General features: G+C 35.1%; 2 protein-coding genes across 4 annotated transcripts; both read left to right on the top strand.

Annotated features, from left to right (window-relative positions):
* Positions 1-391: 391 nt before the first annotated feature.
* LOC135922108 (uncharacterized) lies at positions 392-11,760 on the top strand. 3 transcript variants are annotated; one of them, XM_065456518.1, is made up of 9 exons: positions 392-2,348; positions 6,645-6,967; positions 8,095-8,605; positions 8,693-8,746; positions 8,819-9,376; positions 9,422-9,675; positions 10,371-10,535; positions 10,877-10,992; positions 11,229-11,760. In XM_065456518.1, exons 1-9 carry the CDS (start codon positions 425-427, stop codon positions 11,758-11,760), a joined length of 4,437 nt encoding a protein of 1,478 aa, XP_065312590.1. In that variant the 5' UTR covers positions 392-424. The 3 variants fall into 3 exon arrangements, with proteins under 3 accessions (XP_065312590.1, XP_065312589.1, XP_065312591.1); XM_065456517.1 differs by having other exon boundaries at positions 8,816-9,376; XM_065456519.1 differs by having other exon boundaries at positions 393-2,348; positions 8,816-9,355.
* On the top strand, positions 11,756-15,926 carry LOC135922110 (uncharacterized). Its single transcript, XM_065456522.1, has 7 exons — positions 11,756-12,201; positions 12,984-13,074; positions 13,668-13,786; positions 14,154-14,362; positions 14,857-15,031; positions 15,261-15,420; positions 15,501-15,926. Exons 1-7 carry the CDS (start codon positions 11,925-11,927, stop codon positions 15,790-15,792), a joined length of 1,323 nt encoding a protein of 440 aa, XP_065312594.1. The 5' UTR covers positions 11,756-11,924; the 3' UTR covers positions 15,793-15,926.
* The last annotated feature ends 768 nt before the right edge of the window (positions 15,927-16,694 follow it).

Raw genomic sequence — 16,694 nt, 5'->3', positions numbered from 1 at the left:
AAATTTTTTATTTTATTTTTGATATTAAATAATCGATAATATTCCTTGTAATAAAATATAAAAAATACCATAAATATTAGTTTATTATAATGTGATAAAGGGAAATGAAAAATAGACACCACGAGGGAAATGGTTTTTGAAAATACTGTCTATAATATTATCGGAATTTTTTTTTTAAAATAAATAAAATGATTAGTGTCATATGTACCCCGTATCATAGCTACCCCTCCCCCCCATACTTAAATTTTGTTTGTCGTATAATAAAATAAAATTTATCGGGAAAAAATATAAAAAATAATAAAAATAAATATATATAATTTATATTTATCGGAATTTTTATTTTTTATTTTCTAAATATAAAAGTTTAAAAAATATATAATTATCGTAAAATTTATAAAAATAAATAAATTATTATTTTTAGAAAATGTCTAATGACGCTGGATACGGTTTAAGGTCATCGAACGGTGCCGCGTCCGCCTCGGGCGTTTATAGGATGATTCGATTTGACGGTAACAGATCCAACCCTTACCTCAGGCCCGACTCCAGACAAAAAAATCGTAAAGCGGGCACCGCCCCCAAATATCACCAAAAACGTCGCCGTTACTCGAAATTCGTTAGCAAAAAATATAACGACGCTTCCCGCCACGGTGATACCGACGAACATCCGCGGAAAGCGAACCGCCTAATGGCATTTCCGGGCGAGAGGGACACGAAAGAGGGGTACTATTCTAATCCTACTATCACGAATTTCTCGAATAAAATCGATAACGATTATAAAAACATTGATATTAATAATGATAATACTACTTTATCGAGAAACGAAGACAATTGTCCATCTTGGCTGACCACTCATATGAAACGAGATGATCGCAGCGTTTTTGGGCCACTTATCGTGTACGACAAAAATGGCTGCGAGTACGATGACGATGCCAACTCATATTCGCGTAAAATCGCCTTATTCAACGAATCGTTAGCTGAGGATGCTCGTAACGCATCCAATTGCCAAGAAAGTATGGGCGGAAATGACTTATACCGCAACAAAGGAACCAAGCACCGTCATTTAAAACTGAATGAAGGCGCATTTTCGGGTTTAGCGAGGATGAACCACGGTAACGAACCCGAAAAACAATGCTCAACATTTGACGGTCCGTTTCCGGCGCGTCAAAATCATACGCGCCATCAGAATGAAAGTCAATCTTACCAAGGGTCCAAATACTCTAGTCGCGAATACGATAATAGCCGTGATCCTAGAAAAGAATTTCATCGCGAACCCCGTAAGAATTTCCCACCTTCTTTGACTGATCTCGTTGATAAGGACACCTGTTATCTTCATGACAGGAATTTCGACTGCAAAGAAGACCTAGGGGAAGCTTTCTACGATTACGGGATCGCCCAATTGGATATAGACGATTTCAGCCCTGATCAAATCCAAAGGCTATATTCCGACACGCATCACCATTACGATTACGGTTTTTCCCCGCCAAACTCGTTACCCTCCATATTGACTAGATTATCTTATAAATCCTCAATCGATCTTCAATCTCGCACCGATAGTACTAATAGCCTCGACAGCGCCGACCAATTAGAATTGGGGAGTAACTTGGAGCGAGATTTTGAGAAGAAGATAAATTCTAATTCTATCCTCGACTCCCTTGACGATATTCGTGATGCCGCCACTAAACACTCGCGTTACAGAGCAACTCTACCTTACGAAGAGACTCCTCTATCTTACCAATTCACCGAAAGATTCGGCCAGCTTTCGGTATGTAATTCACTCCCCCTCAGTGTTTTATCGAGAAATGTATCGGATCAAAATGACTCTTACCATAAACCATCTTGCCCCAGACTGACCCTACCGAATAATAAATACTCTAGTTACGAACAAACATTGCCTAACAGATTTAACCGACACTTGGGTAACGTATCCATATCGAATTCGCTCTCCTGCGACGTTTCTCTCGTAAGAAGCGGAATTAGAAAGGGGCGCCATACATCCGGCGTTTTGCCGAAGAAACACAAACACCGAAAAAGTTATTATTTGGATCACCTGATCGACGCTCATTACAATTTCGAGGATTATCTTTCAAATGGTAAATACGAAGAAGATCTTGTACGTCGAAGTCGCTTAAATAAATTATCGAATATTAGTATCGGAGGGGACCATAATAGTATCGACGATAAAATAAAGTTCGCTACTTTTTTGTACAAGAAAAAACCACAATCCTCGAGAAACGTCGCAAAAAGCGACAGAAATCCTATGGGCAAAAGATGCAGAAAAAAATGGACAGATTTGATGTCCCCCAATAAAAACGAAAAGTGTGTCGTCAGGAAAATTCCCCTTTTCAAAAGTAATGATTATTTAGAGATCGGTTCCGCTCGGACCAAAGCCGGACCGGACCGGGCAAACGGATTTTAGGGCTGGGCCGGGTCGAATAAATTATGCTAAAATATTTTTGGCCGAGCCAACCTTTAATATTAATAAAATTATTATATTTTAGTCAGATAAGAAAGTCAAAAAAACGTGACGTCCATTAAAAAAATCATATGATTTTTGCTCGCGATTTCTAAAAATTGAAAAATTATTAGATCACGTGTTTTTTATTTTCTTTACTAAAATGTGACGTAGTTCAGGCATGGATAAAATACGAAGCGTGACTTCCTTGTCGCCCGGCCTAAATTTTACGATTCGTGATTAAAAAGTGTTCGTATATACAAATCAGCTGTATTAGCCATTTTGTGGACTGCGTTTAAAAATCAAAAATCCAACTTCTCCTCACTTCCGTTCTTATTAGAATGACAGTTTTTTTTTTAAATTTAAAAATTGTCATTGTGTAATAAAAAAAAAGGGTTAGGCCTCTTATATCTAAGAAAACAGTAGCGGATTTTCGCACATTTTAACAACCGGGTCGGGTATTCTCAGCAGACAAATATTCCGGTCCTGGAAAATACTAAATATCCTACCCGGCCCAACCTGAGAGTTTTGCCATATGCATCCACTTAAAAAAATAGCAAAAAAAAATAACTCAACTTTGCACATATATCTAGAAATCTCTTCTTTGTCAAATAACATATCAACTAACTTAACAACAATGTCTTCCCTTTACCGTTCTACCCCGTAAAACTTACCATTCGACCCCCCTCCCCTCCTCCCCTAACACCGCTAACTACCTTCTACGTTTTTGGCCATTATATAGGATATAATGGCTACCCGCACTTAATATCCGGTCTATCTAACCCTCCATTAAAAGAGATGTTCAACGCTCTGATTAACAGCTAATGGCATTCCCAATGACAAATAATCAGGGGCGGACTGGAGAGGCTACGGGCCTCGTGGGCCTTTTTTTTATAGCGGCCTCAATACCCCCATTTTTGCGGGCCTTCGGTCCGCTTTTGCCCGGTCTTCGCCCGGGTTCGCTTCTTCGATACATCACATGTTAAATATAAAAAAAATACATGTATACTCAATATATCAAATCAATTAATTACACATATAAAATTATTGCAGTTATTATACAATATTACAGCGCATAAAATTGCTGCACCTATAAAAACAGGCACCGATCATATTGTAAATAGCAGAGTTGTTAAAAGATACCTTTTAAATGGATCTAGATACAGATACATCGTCTAAAATAATATCTAGATACCGATATTTTAATCAAACCAGATACAGATACCACATTTTTATATCTCTTTAACAACTCTGGTAAATAGATATTAAAAAAATTCAAATAAAACTATTAAGGAAATATATAATTTTTACGTTAATAAATCTCTCATTAGCTTTGAACCTTGGCGCAGAAAACGCTTTCTAATTTTTCTTGGTCAATACTAGCTCTCAGCTTATTTTTATAATTTTTCGATTTACTAAATGTTTTCTCGCAACTAACCTGCATAAATTCATATTCCAAAAAAAAATAATTTATGTCACTTGTATGCGTATAAATTTCATATACGCATATTAAACACTTGTTTTGTTACATTTATTATCACACTCCGAGTTATTATCGTATTGTAATATTCCATTTTTTTTTCATTTGACTCCTCACTTGTATATACGATAATCTCCGTTTCACATAAATTCTGTAACCAAATCTTTGAATACACTGACAAATGAACATTATTCGTTACGTAATTTAACACTCAATATATATATATATATCTTTACTATTTATATCATCAAAATATCTAGGATGCAAATATTGCACATTCAAAGCTCTCAATTCGCTGAGAGCCGTTCCGACAAGCTGTTTATAATTTGATCAATTTATAGGACGAAATACTCCGAACCTTTAAAGATCAAGATGCTTTAGGAAGTTTATCTTGGCATTTGTCACTTATATATTCGCTTTGCTCGTCCTATTCTATTTTAGGGCAGAGAATTCTGTACCCTGATACTTCTCCGGGAGCTTTAAATACTAAAAAGTGTTTCATTTAAATTAGAAGCCATTTTATTGCTTTATTTTGAATCGATGTAATAATCGATGATACAGAAGACTTTAGCATCTTCTATCATTTTTCATGCTGACAAAGTACCTAATTTTTTTTTTCAGCTTGTGAAGATATGGCAGTGGCCCCATTATTTCGAAAATTTGCAAATATATTATGGCTGTACCTAGAGTCTTAAATTTACATAAATTATCAAGATTTTGTCTCAAATTATTTCATATCTATTATAAATCGAGGTGCCTTTATCGTTATTGGGAACAAGCTCTCTTTACCATATATCCATCTAAGGGCTTATTCACGTGACCACCACCTTATCTAACCTATTTTTTTGCACCTTTCTCAACTTATTTTGGCCCAGATGAATTATTCTGTTTCACCCAAGCATCCATCCCTTCTTATCTGTTTCACCGACCTGGATTTCATTTGATTTCAATGAAGCTAGAAACAAGAAATGTTGGCTCTATTAAATTTCTAATGTATAAAAAAAAATTATAATATAATAAATTAAATCAAAACTCAGCTTTCAACTCTACTCGAACGGAATCTCACTTCCATTTTAAAAAAAAAATTGTGCATTTAAATTATAGAGTAAACGACATGACAATTCTCAAGGAAAATCTGATATTTCAAATCATAGAGATATCATTAAAAATAAATGATAAGAGAAGATAACGTGAACATAATAATCTCGATCGGTCTAGTGGGCAAAATGCCCGTCTGGTCTTATGGTCAGTCCGCCCCCGCATATAATGATACCTAGACTGACGATGCGTTTAATTATGATGCGTTAGGAGGCGTCGTTGAATGCAAATCAGCTGGAAATCGCCATTTTTGGTAAAACCCATATTGGTAAATAATTCTCAATCATCCCGATGATTCAGCAGACAATTCCTTTAAATAAAGTTTGCATCAGACATAGGAAATAAATTGGTCTCTCGTTTAAAATTTTTTTTTATATAATGATTACGGGTAATCAAAATGGCGTCCTCAGCTGTTTTTCATTGTTGCGCACATTTTAATCGTCGGTCTAGGTATCATTTCATTGGGCGTCCCGTGACTTAAAGAAAAGTATTATTTATTTATTTTTTAAACTTATTTATAAACTGAATAAATATTTATTTTATTTTGGTAAAAAAAATCAAAAAAAAAATTAAATTAATTATATTGATCAAAAAAAAAATCCTAATAATGAAAGTTTTGACTTCCATTCCATTCCCTTTCCTTCCCGAAAGAAAGTAAGTAAGTAAGAAAGAAAGAAAGTAAGAAAGAAAGAAAGAAAGAAAGAAAGAAAGAAAGAAAGAAAGAAAGAAAGAAAGAAAGAAAGAAAGAAAGCAAAACTTTATTTTAAAACACAATATTGATATTTAAGAAAGAAAGATAAAAAAATTTTGTTAAATTTTGCGAAAAAAATATATTCTTCAGAGAATTACAATTTCAGAAAAAGAGGGAATTTCCGGCTGAAAGTCTCAAAAAATACTGAAATCTCACAATTTTTAGAATAAATTATGAATAAAATAAAAAAAAATAATTTGGAAAGAAGAAAAAAAATAAAGAAATCAAATAACAAAAGAGAACAATTAATTGGAAAGAAAATAAATTGAAAAGAAGTGAAAATAATTTATGGGGGGGGGGGGGAAAGAGAATGGAGAAGAGATAAAATACAAATAGCAAGAATTTTTAAAAAAGATTAGAAAGAATAATAAAGGGGAAAAAAATAGTTTAAAAAATATACTATGTACAAAATCTTGGTTACTGACAGGTCATGTGATTATAAATAGACGAATAGGAATTTTTTTAAAAAAAATCAGATGTTTTAATATCAATTTCTTTGAGTTGGGGACCATAAATTATCCAAAAATAAAAATAATATTTATAAACATTTTAACCTTTTCAAAACATTATTCAAATAAATATACAAGGTTACACTATGTAAATAAGTGAACGTTACTTTTTTAAAAGTATCACGATACTTTTATTATTTGCTAAAGAAAGAAAGAAAGACAGACTCTAACTTTGATCTTACCTTTCTTAACTTACTCCCCAATGTTTGCAGAAAAGATTTTGTCACATGACGTAGACAAATCATTTCACTAACGCTCTCATTATCAATTTAGGGCATACTACGACTTCTAACAGTAGTCAATCACGTGATTAATTATAATGAAAGTTTTATGTCTTTTATATTTATTGAATAGAAAATGAATTTAGGAAAGATAGGTATTCCAGTTCGGAAGAATTCCAGGAAAATGGTGACGACTTTTCTGGGTACGGTTCAAATCGTTTGATCGGAAATCGAAATATCGATCAAGCACGTGATCTTCTAGAAACGTCTCCTCTGGTCAGGTCTAAAATGGGGGAAAATGGTCACGATGATGACGGCGAAATTTGTCAAAATTTCGCGAAATTCTCCAAATTCGATAATGGCGAGGCGGGATTTCGATATTGCCAAAAGGAATCGTTGAATTCGTTGAACAAATTTATGGATTTTTCTTTAGAAAATTTAACCCCCAAGCGTTCGGTAAGTGATAAAAGATTTTATAGAAAATGTAAGTTTTAGTGAGTTGTAAGGAAAGGGGAAATGGAGAATTGGGAATTTAAATCTTAGTATAATCAACAGCTGGGCCATATTTTCCTTTTTATAGCGCTTAGCGTGTTACAAATTTAGCGGAAAGGGGTTTTAGCCCCGTATTTTTCTATAAAATGCTAGTTTTTTGGCGGTATTTTTTTTTATAAGCGTTATTTGAAAAATCGCTCGCCTTAAAACGAACAACGTTTGCGTACATCGACGATTGGCGTGCTCACGAGGAGGACATCTTTATTATTATCTCGGTCTCCTCATCCTATTTAAACGCTACGGTATACCCAGCCCCCCCCTGCCAAATCTTACCTTCAGTCTTATCGTGGCGGGAAAGTGACAACGTTTTTTCGTGGCTAATAGAGGTCTAAAAAGGCTCCATGTGGTCTGGGTCTAGAAAAGGATCATCGTCTCCTGGACGGGGTGTATAGACCACCTTATCCGGTTGTAAAAAACCTTGCTACAAAATTTCCCTACTGATTAAACCGGAGGGAAAACTGGCCAACCTGGGTGTGCCTGGAAATCGTCATTAAACGGAGAAGAAGAAGAAGAGGTATACATTAAGCCAGTTACCCAGGAAGAAATATCAACCTCTTGTATCCTGGAACAGTCGTCAGTGTTGGCGTTCACGCCGATATCTGTAGGGGGTTCGCAATAGTTAGTCATTTTTAATGCACATTTTCTTTCGAGAATTATATGTTTAAAAAAAGAGTCATAAAATGGCTATTCTAAACAACGTGATAAACGAGATAGAAATTATGGGATCCATAACTTAGGATTTCCTAGCCTAAACTTATCCTTCATTTACTGCTCATCGTTCCTCATGTAAGATCAAGTTATATTTAATTTTAAAAAGAAAAATCCTATATTCCTGCCAAAATCTCTTGCCACTTCCTCTTTGGGTATTACCATTATTTATATCATGACGGTCGCAATATTCCTTTACGTGTCAGTCAACGATTGATTTGGTATAGATAAGGCATGACAAATAAAAAATGGAGGGAGGGGTAAGGGAGTAGTAAAAGAATAAACTAAAACTCTATTTAATCATTTCAATTTTGTTTTTAAAGAATCTAGCTGATTGCCGAAACAACATTTTGAAGAACTACAAATTGACATTTGACAGCGGCCAAAATTCTATATTCGATCAAAGTCTCTCTGCCCTCAGTACTGCTGTCAGTTCATATTCCCCATTTTATTCAATATGCGATACCGCGTTGAGAAATTATGGCTGCAAATTGTACAACTCGGTGCCTAACATTTCTTTGGCTTCACTTAGTCAGAGAAGGATAGATGGATTCAAGATGATCTCATCATCGGTCGTTAAAGACAAAAAGGAAACCGGTAGAAATTTTTTTGATAGATCTTCCCCCAAAATGATTAACTGGACAGACGCAAAATTGACAGCTAGAAAAAGAAAAAAATATCATTACCATCAAAATCCTGATCTTTATCACGGAAATGCCCTGACAACTAAATTTATTCATTCAGTGGACAATTTCGATATAGGACAATATCTAAGAAATCCGCGAGACGCCTCAAAATTGTCCCGCGTGTGCGTTACGGAAAAGGACCTAGCGGGTTTAAATCAATAATTTTTCATAAAATAATATTATATATTATAATTCACTATTCTATTTATTTTTTGATGTGTTTCACGAATTGAAGATACAGACATCTCGAAACATATCAGCTGTTTGGATCTGAAATCAGACTCTACAAGTAATAATTATTTTCTTTATTCGTTCATTCATTCATAATATTGTTTGTCACGTGTTACTTTACTAAAAGAAGATTTCGTTCCGTCTTTACCGTCTCATGAATCCTTAAAAGCCAAAGATCGTTTTATTCGAGATGAAACATTTTGCCTAGTGGGTGATAAACATCTCGAGCACACTAACGGTATCGCAAATCGGTTAGGATCGCGCAGTTCTCTATCGCGTCGCGGTTCGAGCGACACCGACGGATCTAATCGAGACAAACAACTGGATAATTCGGGTGGGGAAAATTATATCGATCCGTCAGCTGATTTTAGGATACGTCGTAATTCGGACGGATACGATAGGTCCGAAAAATCCGAAAATTCGGAAACCTTGTGCTCTTGCTGCGATTCGGCCAAAAACCGAACCCGAAAGGGCTCAACGATTCGAAAAAGTAGCGACTTCTTAAATAGTTATATCAACGATGACATCGATAATTATAGCGAAATAACCTCTACCGTATCTCAAAATAGTCCACCCAAGAATTCGTATTTCAAGGGAAACGTTAAAAGGTCAAAAAGGAGGAGCGCTTTGTTAGAAAAGATGTCTTCTAAAGGATCTATTCCCGCCGGTAAAAATGCGAATAATTTCGGTATTCGCCATATTTTTTTTGTTTATATTTATTATTAATTGTAAGGAACCCAATCGAACGACGATAGCGAAGACAACGAAAGGCCGAATCTTATAGGGAAGGTGTTAGTGTCCATATTGTCTACCATGAACCACAGTCACGAGTCGAATGACAAGGACGAATCGCGTGGTCAATTCGATGCCCGTTGTCCCAAACATCGAAATATCCCGCAAATTTTGAAGTCCCTTTCTATGATTTTAGTTAGATGCATAGCACCTAAACCGCTTCTCTCTGATCATCATAGCCAACCTAATCACGAGGTTACACTCAAAAAAAAAGCAACTTACTCCAGTTATTTCATCATATATAATTAAGGACCGGCCCGGCCCGGGTTTTATATCCAGGCCCGGCCCGGGTTTTATATCCCGGCCCGGGTGCGGGTTTGCCGGTCTCTGATATATTTGTCGACTTTATTCCCGTTAATATTATACAAAATAGGACTTTGAGATTTGGCTCTCAATAACGAATTTTTGACTATATTACCGGTTTTGCGGTTTACGATAAAAAAATATAACCACCCCCTTTTTTTTTGCTTGTTTTTCTTGGGGAGAATGTTAAAATCCTTGTAAAAAAAAATTAAATTTAACTGAAACTCTTGAAAGAGGACAAACAACGTTAATTATTTATTTTCTAAGAAGAAGAAGGATCGAGATATGGCAAGAGTAAGGTACGACGCCTAAATTCGTTAACTTAAAGGTGTTTAAAATACTGTAACTTGATGAACGGCTTCCTGGAATATGATCTTTTAGGATTCGGGGATAGATCCTAAATCTTAGAAATCCTGAATCCAAGAAATGGTCTTTTTTGGATAAATTATTCGCCCCGAAAAGTATAAGATATTGTAAATGTTTATAAATGAAAGGTTAGGGGGGTAAATAAATTAAAAATTCAAAATATTTCTAATAATTTTCATTTTATTGATAAGAAAATTGTATATTTTTTTTGATTCACAAAGGAATCATCAATAAACGATGAATGCTGTCAATACTGTCAACTCGAAACGTCATTAGAGAGTGTCAGCGTAACCTTCAATCACAACAAAAACCTGTCACGGGAAATTTATTCTTCAACCCTTTTATTATCCGTATTAACGTCACTTCAAGTTCTATCGGCTTTGGAAGTAACCGTTACATTTTAATTTTTTTTCTTTGTTTTTTTTTCTTAAATTATTTCTTCCATTCTTTTATTCGTAGAAGAAGAAAAAAAAATGGAAGAAATATCCTTTTTTCCTCAACTTCTTAAAATGAACACTTTATATTGACCAACCTATAAGATGAGCTCTTTAAGGTGACCAATTAGAATGATAAATAAAGCTAGTCATTAGTAGGTGATTTGATTACGATAAAAATATGTGGTAACCTTAAAAAAAATATAATAAATGACACATGTCTATATACGTATCACTTAATTTTCTTTTCTCTCTTTTCCTGATACATATGATTTAACCAAATTTCGATACAGAACAAAAGCAACGAATTATCGGCAAATTGCAATGACAAGGCATCAACGATCAAATTTAAACAGACAGATTGTCAAAATGATCAAATTGATATCTTACTTAAACAATCGGATGAAAAGTATATTTCCTTTTTTGTGTACCATTAATAAAAACGAATTCAATTTCTTAATAAAAATTCTGGGTTTTGGACAATATGGCGGCAATATAATGGATTCTTTTTTGGCAATATTTTTATTTATGACACCTAGAAGAAGCCCCCAGACCCCATTTTGGGCGGTATCAACGGAAAATAAACAATATAAGATAAAATATATTTTAAAATATTATTTATTTACCCCCTCCCCCCCCCATTAGATCTTTGTCGAGATCCTACTATAACCCGAAGACCCTAAGCGACAAAAATCTGCCTCTCCCCATCGGTGATCTCCTAGAAACAACCCTCGCCCGAAATAATATAGATATGAGCTCACCTATACTGAATCTGATGGAAAAAAGTTTGACAGAAAGGAGATTACGTTTAGACTCCATTACTACCACCACTATCACTACTACTACGACGACCTCCACCACGTTATTATCTCTGGCAAAAAAATCATTCCCCATTCCGGATAAATCTCGCGCCATTCCAAAAAAAACTCTAGCGACCACTCCAGAAAGATCTCCTCACAATTCTGTCACGGTAACCGGGTCTATAATAAAGGTATCCGATATCGTAACAACGACATCTGTAAAGGTTATCGACGCTATATCGAATTTAACGGATTCGTGTCAAAATACCGACGCCGCATTAATCACCCCGTCTAGCCTAACCGGGAAAAACAACTTTTTCAATGAGATAAAAGTGGGTTCGTTGTTCGGGAATCGAAAGGCGAATTACCGGACCTAACGTTCCTACGCCAAAAATGGCTGAGATTGAAAAATTTCGAGAAAAATGGAATTGTCGAGATTAGATCGGTTGTTACCACTGGGCCCTCCATTTCAATTTTCCCCGATACTGTTTGTTTAGAGGATAATGGTTATAAGTGTCCTAGGAATATTCATATTAAAACTATGTCACGTGATATGTGCTCTTCCCTCAAGGTGAGCGATACAAATAATTCGAATATTGTTACAGTTCGTTACGCGGATGAGGAGGCCATAACGTCGAAATCACAATGCTCGAATCTTAATCGCGAATTTATTTTATCGAAAAAAACGCAGTCCTCGGATACCCGCCATAACAATGTCGGCGTTTTCGGTAGCAAACCCTACACTATAGCTGAAGAGGACGAAAAAGAAATTGTTCAATTATTATTTGAAGGGGAACGCAAACAAAATCACGAAATTAGTTTTCACATAAAATTTAAAATTGATAATTTATACAGCGAAACCTTCCAAAGGTGATCACCTCTATTTATTTTGTTATCTCCAAGTCGACCACTATCTGAATCCATTTGAAAACGAAATCTCCTCTACATTTGACTAAAACGCATAAGTAGTAACCTTCCATACACTCCTACCATTGAGAGGGGGCTGGGTTAGAAATAGGGAGTTGTGAAGACGCTAGTGTAGTTAATTTGCCGGGTGCTCAGGCCTGCTATGAGAACGAAGCAGAGATCCGAGGTTCTGACCCGGAGGTCTGGGGTTTACACAACCAAACTAATTAACAACACTAGGATAGAGGAAGTTGACAATTCTCATTTTGTTTGGAGTTATATCGTCATCGATTTAGGGAGGGGGAGGAAGGAGTGTAGAAGTGTCTGTCATCTAGTTAAGGTTTCACTGCATATATGGGGGAGGGGGTGGGGTGCAAGCTACACTATAGGTTAAAATCAGGGCTGTATTGTTTGGCTTAAAATTTTAACACACAAGACCAAACAAGGAATTATTTATGGGCAACCCATCAAGCCCTGGGTAGGATGGATCTGGGGCTGGTTAGGACCACTTTTAGAAAATTATCAATATTTCCGCTAAATTTAGTTTAAAATTCCTGTGTATCCGAATTCCGGTTCCACAACCCCGGTTAAAATCATATGTTGATGAATTTATTGACGAAGAGGGTTAAAGCGTTTAAAAATGGTGAAAAGTAAATAAAAATCGTTTTTTTTCTCTTCATTTTTATATAAAAAGATCTTAGAAATGAGATAACTTCTCCCGCCAAATATTCCGTAAAAAATGGTCATGGTTTAGACGAATCGATTAAAACCAAAAAGACAGTTAGGTAATTTTAAATAAATATATTTCTATTACATAGATGGCACTATATTATTTTTTTTCAAACAAATGGATGGATTTTTTTTATTTACTTTCTTTAGTAAGTGTTAAAAAATAAATAAATATTGAACTGATCCGTATCCCATGGTTTTTGAATGAAACATATTGATATCCACACAGAATAGGGGTCGGTTAAAAAGAAGAGCCTTCCCCCCCAGATTTAAATTAATTATTTACTTTCCTCTTGTACACGGAAAACTCTTGGCTACGTCACAGCCCCGCACTGCACACTGTATGACAATTTCTTGTATAACAAATTTGTTTAGATATTTTCTTTCTTTAATGTTAGAGTGTTGTTGGGCTAAATTACCTAAACTTCGACCATCTCTATTATTGCTTGATCAGGGTTTTAGCCTAAAAAAGTTGGATTTTGCTTCTAGGTTGAGTCTCAACTTGAGAAAGCTGCGCTGTTTTATAGCTGACTAAAATTAGGTGCTCTAGCAAACTATTGCAAATAAATAGTATGAAAATTCTCGTCAGTCTCAATTTTTCTTAGATCCTCTGCACGGTGATAATAATTGGATATTATTTATATTCAAGTTTTTGCGCAGACGTGAGGTCTCTAGAAATCGACGATTATCCAAGAGCCTCTACAACCGTTTTCCTCGAAGGAGCGAACGAATGTCGAAAGGGCGTCGAAAATGAACCAGATTTAGTGGGTGAGTGAAAAAAATATTCTCTTTATTTTAAATATAAATTTAGGAATATGTTTAGGTGTTATTAAACGGCGCGATTTGAGTCTAAAAAACAGCTGACTCGACATTTTAGCCAGGATAATACTGCCGTTAGCCTTCGAGATTTCGCTAATAGATGTCCAATCCTTTGTGCCATCTATGGGAATAATTATTAAGGGCTTTACTTTATATATTTTTTCTGGATAAAATATTGAGTTGGCAACGAGCCGTTAAACAACACTGAATGTTTTCATAAAAAATAACAACTACTCTATATATATATATATACAAAATTGTAAGGAATAAAGGGGAAAAATAATATTTTTTTGTTAAATTATCGAATTATAAAAAGGAATAGATAATGATGACAATAATAACGCCCAAAAGACGCGATTCCACGACGTGCACCGCTGCGTTTCACGCGTTTTCTCGTATTTCGGTATACTCACCTTTACGAGTCAGGGTGACGCGTTTAAAGGAAAATTTCGCGACGATTTAAATACAGGTGGTCGGCCGATGACCCAAGATCTTCTCGGGGAAATCAAAGAAAATTATCAGAAAGTTATTATCAAATTTATAAATAAATTATGATAATATTTTTTAGTTAGAAATATGTTTTTTATTACTATTCGTAAGAGTAATCATATATTATACCATTGATCTTCTCAATTTTTTAGACGATGTATCTGTATCTACTAGATCCATTTAAAAAGTATCTTTTAACAACTCTGGTGATTAATGTTAGCATTGTATTGTTAATTTAGAGGGTCATGCTAAAGGGAACGACATGATTAGAGGATTTGGTGGTAAAAAATGTACTTTTGTTTGACTCTGATTGCAGATTTTTGATTCAGTTCAAAGGAACACTAAATATATCAGCATATTTCTTCTTGATAAAATAATTTCCAAAAAACTAGGGGAAGTCTTACTAAAATTATCCAATTAAAAAATTTTTTTTCCTTAATGAACCATTTAAAATCCTTTGTGTTTCGTTGGTGAAGTGACGAATTGAATATTTAAGTTTAACATTTTATATTATTAATAAATGTGAACAGCTACTAAAGCTTGGTGATAATCGCGAAAATCCGGAGATATTAGAAATTCTCCTGAAAGAATTATGTCCAGAAATCGTTAGAATGCTAAGCAAAGCTATCCCACCGGAAAACTCCGCTTCCTATTTGAATAACCTCGGAACAAAACTCTGGAAATTTATTAACGATCAAAATATGGGTATAATAACTTTAATAAATTAGTTAGTAGGATGATTCGTTTCTTAGAAAATTATAATTTAATTTGAGGAAAAATATTGCAAAATTTAAAAAACAAATTTTTTTGATCTATAGAAGCATATTTCCTCTTTTACAACTTATTATAAACACCCTAAAAATCGTATAAGAAAATATATTTATTTTAAAAATTATACATCTTCTAACCTCTCAACTTTCCCCATTTATAAAAGGTTTAAACTCCTCACCCGCGCCTAAAATATTTCAGAATTTGATAAACGCCCTTCAAAAACATAGTTTCGACGGTGTCCCAGTTAACGCGTCGGGTATAGAAATTGAGAACGAGACTCACCAATTCGCGCTCGTCAACGCTTTCATTTGCGGATTACTCAAGTATTTGACTTAGTTAAAATATAAACGTGAATTTTAAAAAAATAAATATATTTTATTTTAATTTTTTTAAAAAAAAAAAGTCTCCGACATTTGGGAGTATGGTTGCGAACGATTGACCGAAAAATTGGGGGATTCTTGGAATTAGAAGAAAGCGCGTTAGATTTGATAGACCTTTTACGATACCTTCCATTCCGTTTGTACATCCCTTCAGTAATTCACATCTGTTTACGATCAGCTGATCAAAACAATCTACTAGTGTCTGGATTGGGAAAGCGAGAAAAGGTGGATGATTCGAACGCCACGACAACAAGTATTAAGTATGGCGGAAAGGATCACTTTGAAACTGCCCTCCAGGATTCCCGTCTTGGGTAAAGGTGGCCTCCATTTAAAATTAGTCAAAAGCGTTGATTCTTACGCTAAAAAAAATAATAGCGACACCATAATAAACAATAAAATGGCTAGCAACAATATTGGGGTTGATAACGGTATCAATGTGCTCCATTCCGCTCCTAATACGCCTACGCACGCTCCGACGAGTGAAGGAGACTATGGGGCGGGGCTTAGGTTCAAGAATAAGTACGAAAATATCCGTAGAAAATCTAATAACTTGGATAAGCTGAGCAGCGTTGGCGGCAGAACAAATCCCGCCAAATTAAATAATAAAGGAACGCGAGTTACTGATAAAGAGGTTAATCATCGATTAGCGACTAATAAATCCAAGGAAAAACATCCGAAGATAGATTATAATAACAATACTAAACCTACCCCTTCATCGCTAGTTAGCAAATATTTCCCAAAAATTATCCTATCCCCAACAAATAAAAGCTCCAAGAAGTCTGGCGTTGACACGCCCACGAACGTTGATGGGAATTGCGGCAAATCGCTTAAATTCCTGACCTCCTCCAAAAAAATTATTGCAACCGGTGATAAAAGTAAGTTTCAACAACAACTCACTGCCAAAGCTATCAATTTACCTCCAAGTCCGAAATTAAGCCGCGATAAATTAAACGCCGCCTCTCCATCCCTTCCCACCACTATAATGATCACTTACAACCAGAGTAGCGACTTTTCGACGACATTGGAAAATAACGGCTGCTCTTCTTACCCAAACACTGAAGTTTACAGTCCTCCTCAAAATCTTAAAATGGCCAAAAACGATCCAACAATTAGCAGCATCGGCTCTAAAAATTCGTTTAATTGCAGGTTGTACGAGACATACCTGCCCAATTTGACTAAAAGGATCAGGGAAGACCTTAAGAACCGTTTTCTAAAAC

This window comes from Gordionus sp. m RMFG-2023, chromosome 1 (genome assembly GCF_954871325.1).
Source record: "Gordionus sp. m RMFG-2023 chromosome 1, tfGorSpeb1-WG-v2, whole genome shotgun sequence".
In the NCBI taxonomy this organism is placed as follows: Eukaryota; Metazoa; Nematomorpha; class Gordioida; order Chordodea; family Parachordodidae; genus Gordionus; species Gordionus sp. m RMFG-2023.
This window is presented reverse-complemented; position numbering and strand designations above follow the sequence as displayed.

Bases quoted from the DNA above. Each gene is read 5' to 3' on its own strand.
- LOC135922110 (XM_065456522.1), top strand. From the start codon at position 11,925: ATGTCACGTGATATGTGCTCTTCCCTCAAGGTGAGCGATACAAATAAT. The intron at 12,202-12,983 runs GTTTTCACATAA...TTATATAAAAAG, and splicing joins CAAACAAAATCACGAAATTA to ATCTTAGAAATGAGATAACT. The intron at 13,075-13,667 runs GTAATTTTAAAT...TTTATATTCAAG, and splicing joins AAAACCAAAAAGACAGTTAG to TTTTTGCGCAGACGTGAGGT.
- LOC135922108 (XM_065456517.1), top strand. From the start codon at position 425: ATGTCTAATGACGCTGGATACGGTTTAAGGTCATCGAACGGTGCCGCG. The intron at 2,349-6,644 runs GTAATGATTATT...TTTATTGAATAG, and splicing joins GAAAATTCCCCTTTTCAAAA to AAAATGAATTTAGGAAAGAT. The intron at 8,606-8,692 runs GTTTAAATCAAT...CACGAATTGAAG, and splicing joins TACGGAAAAGGACCTAGCGG to ATACAGACATCTCGAAACAT.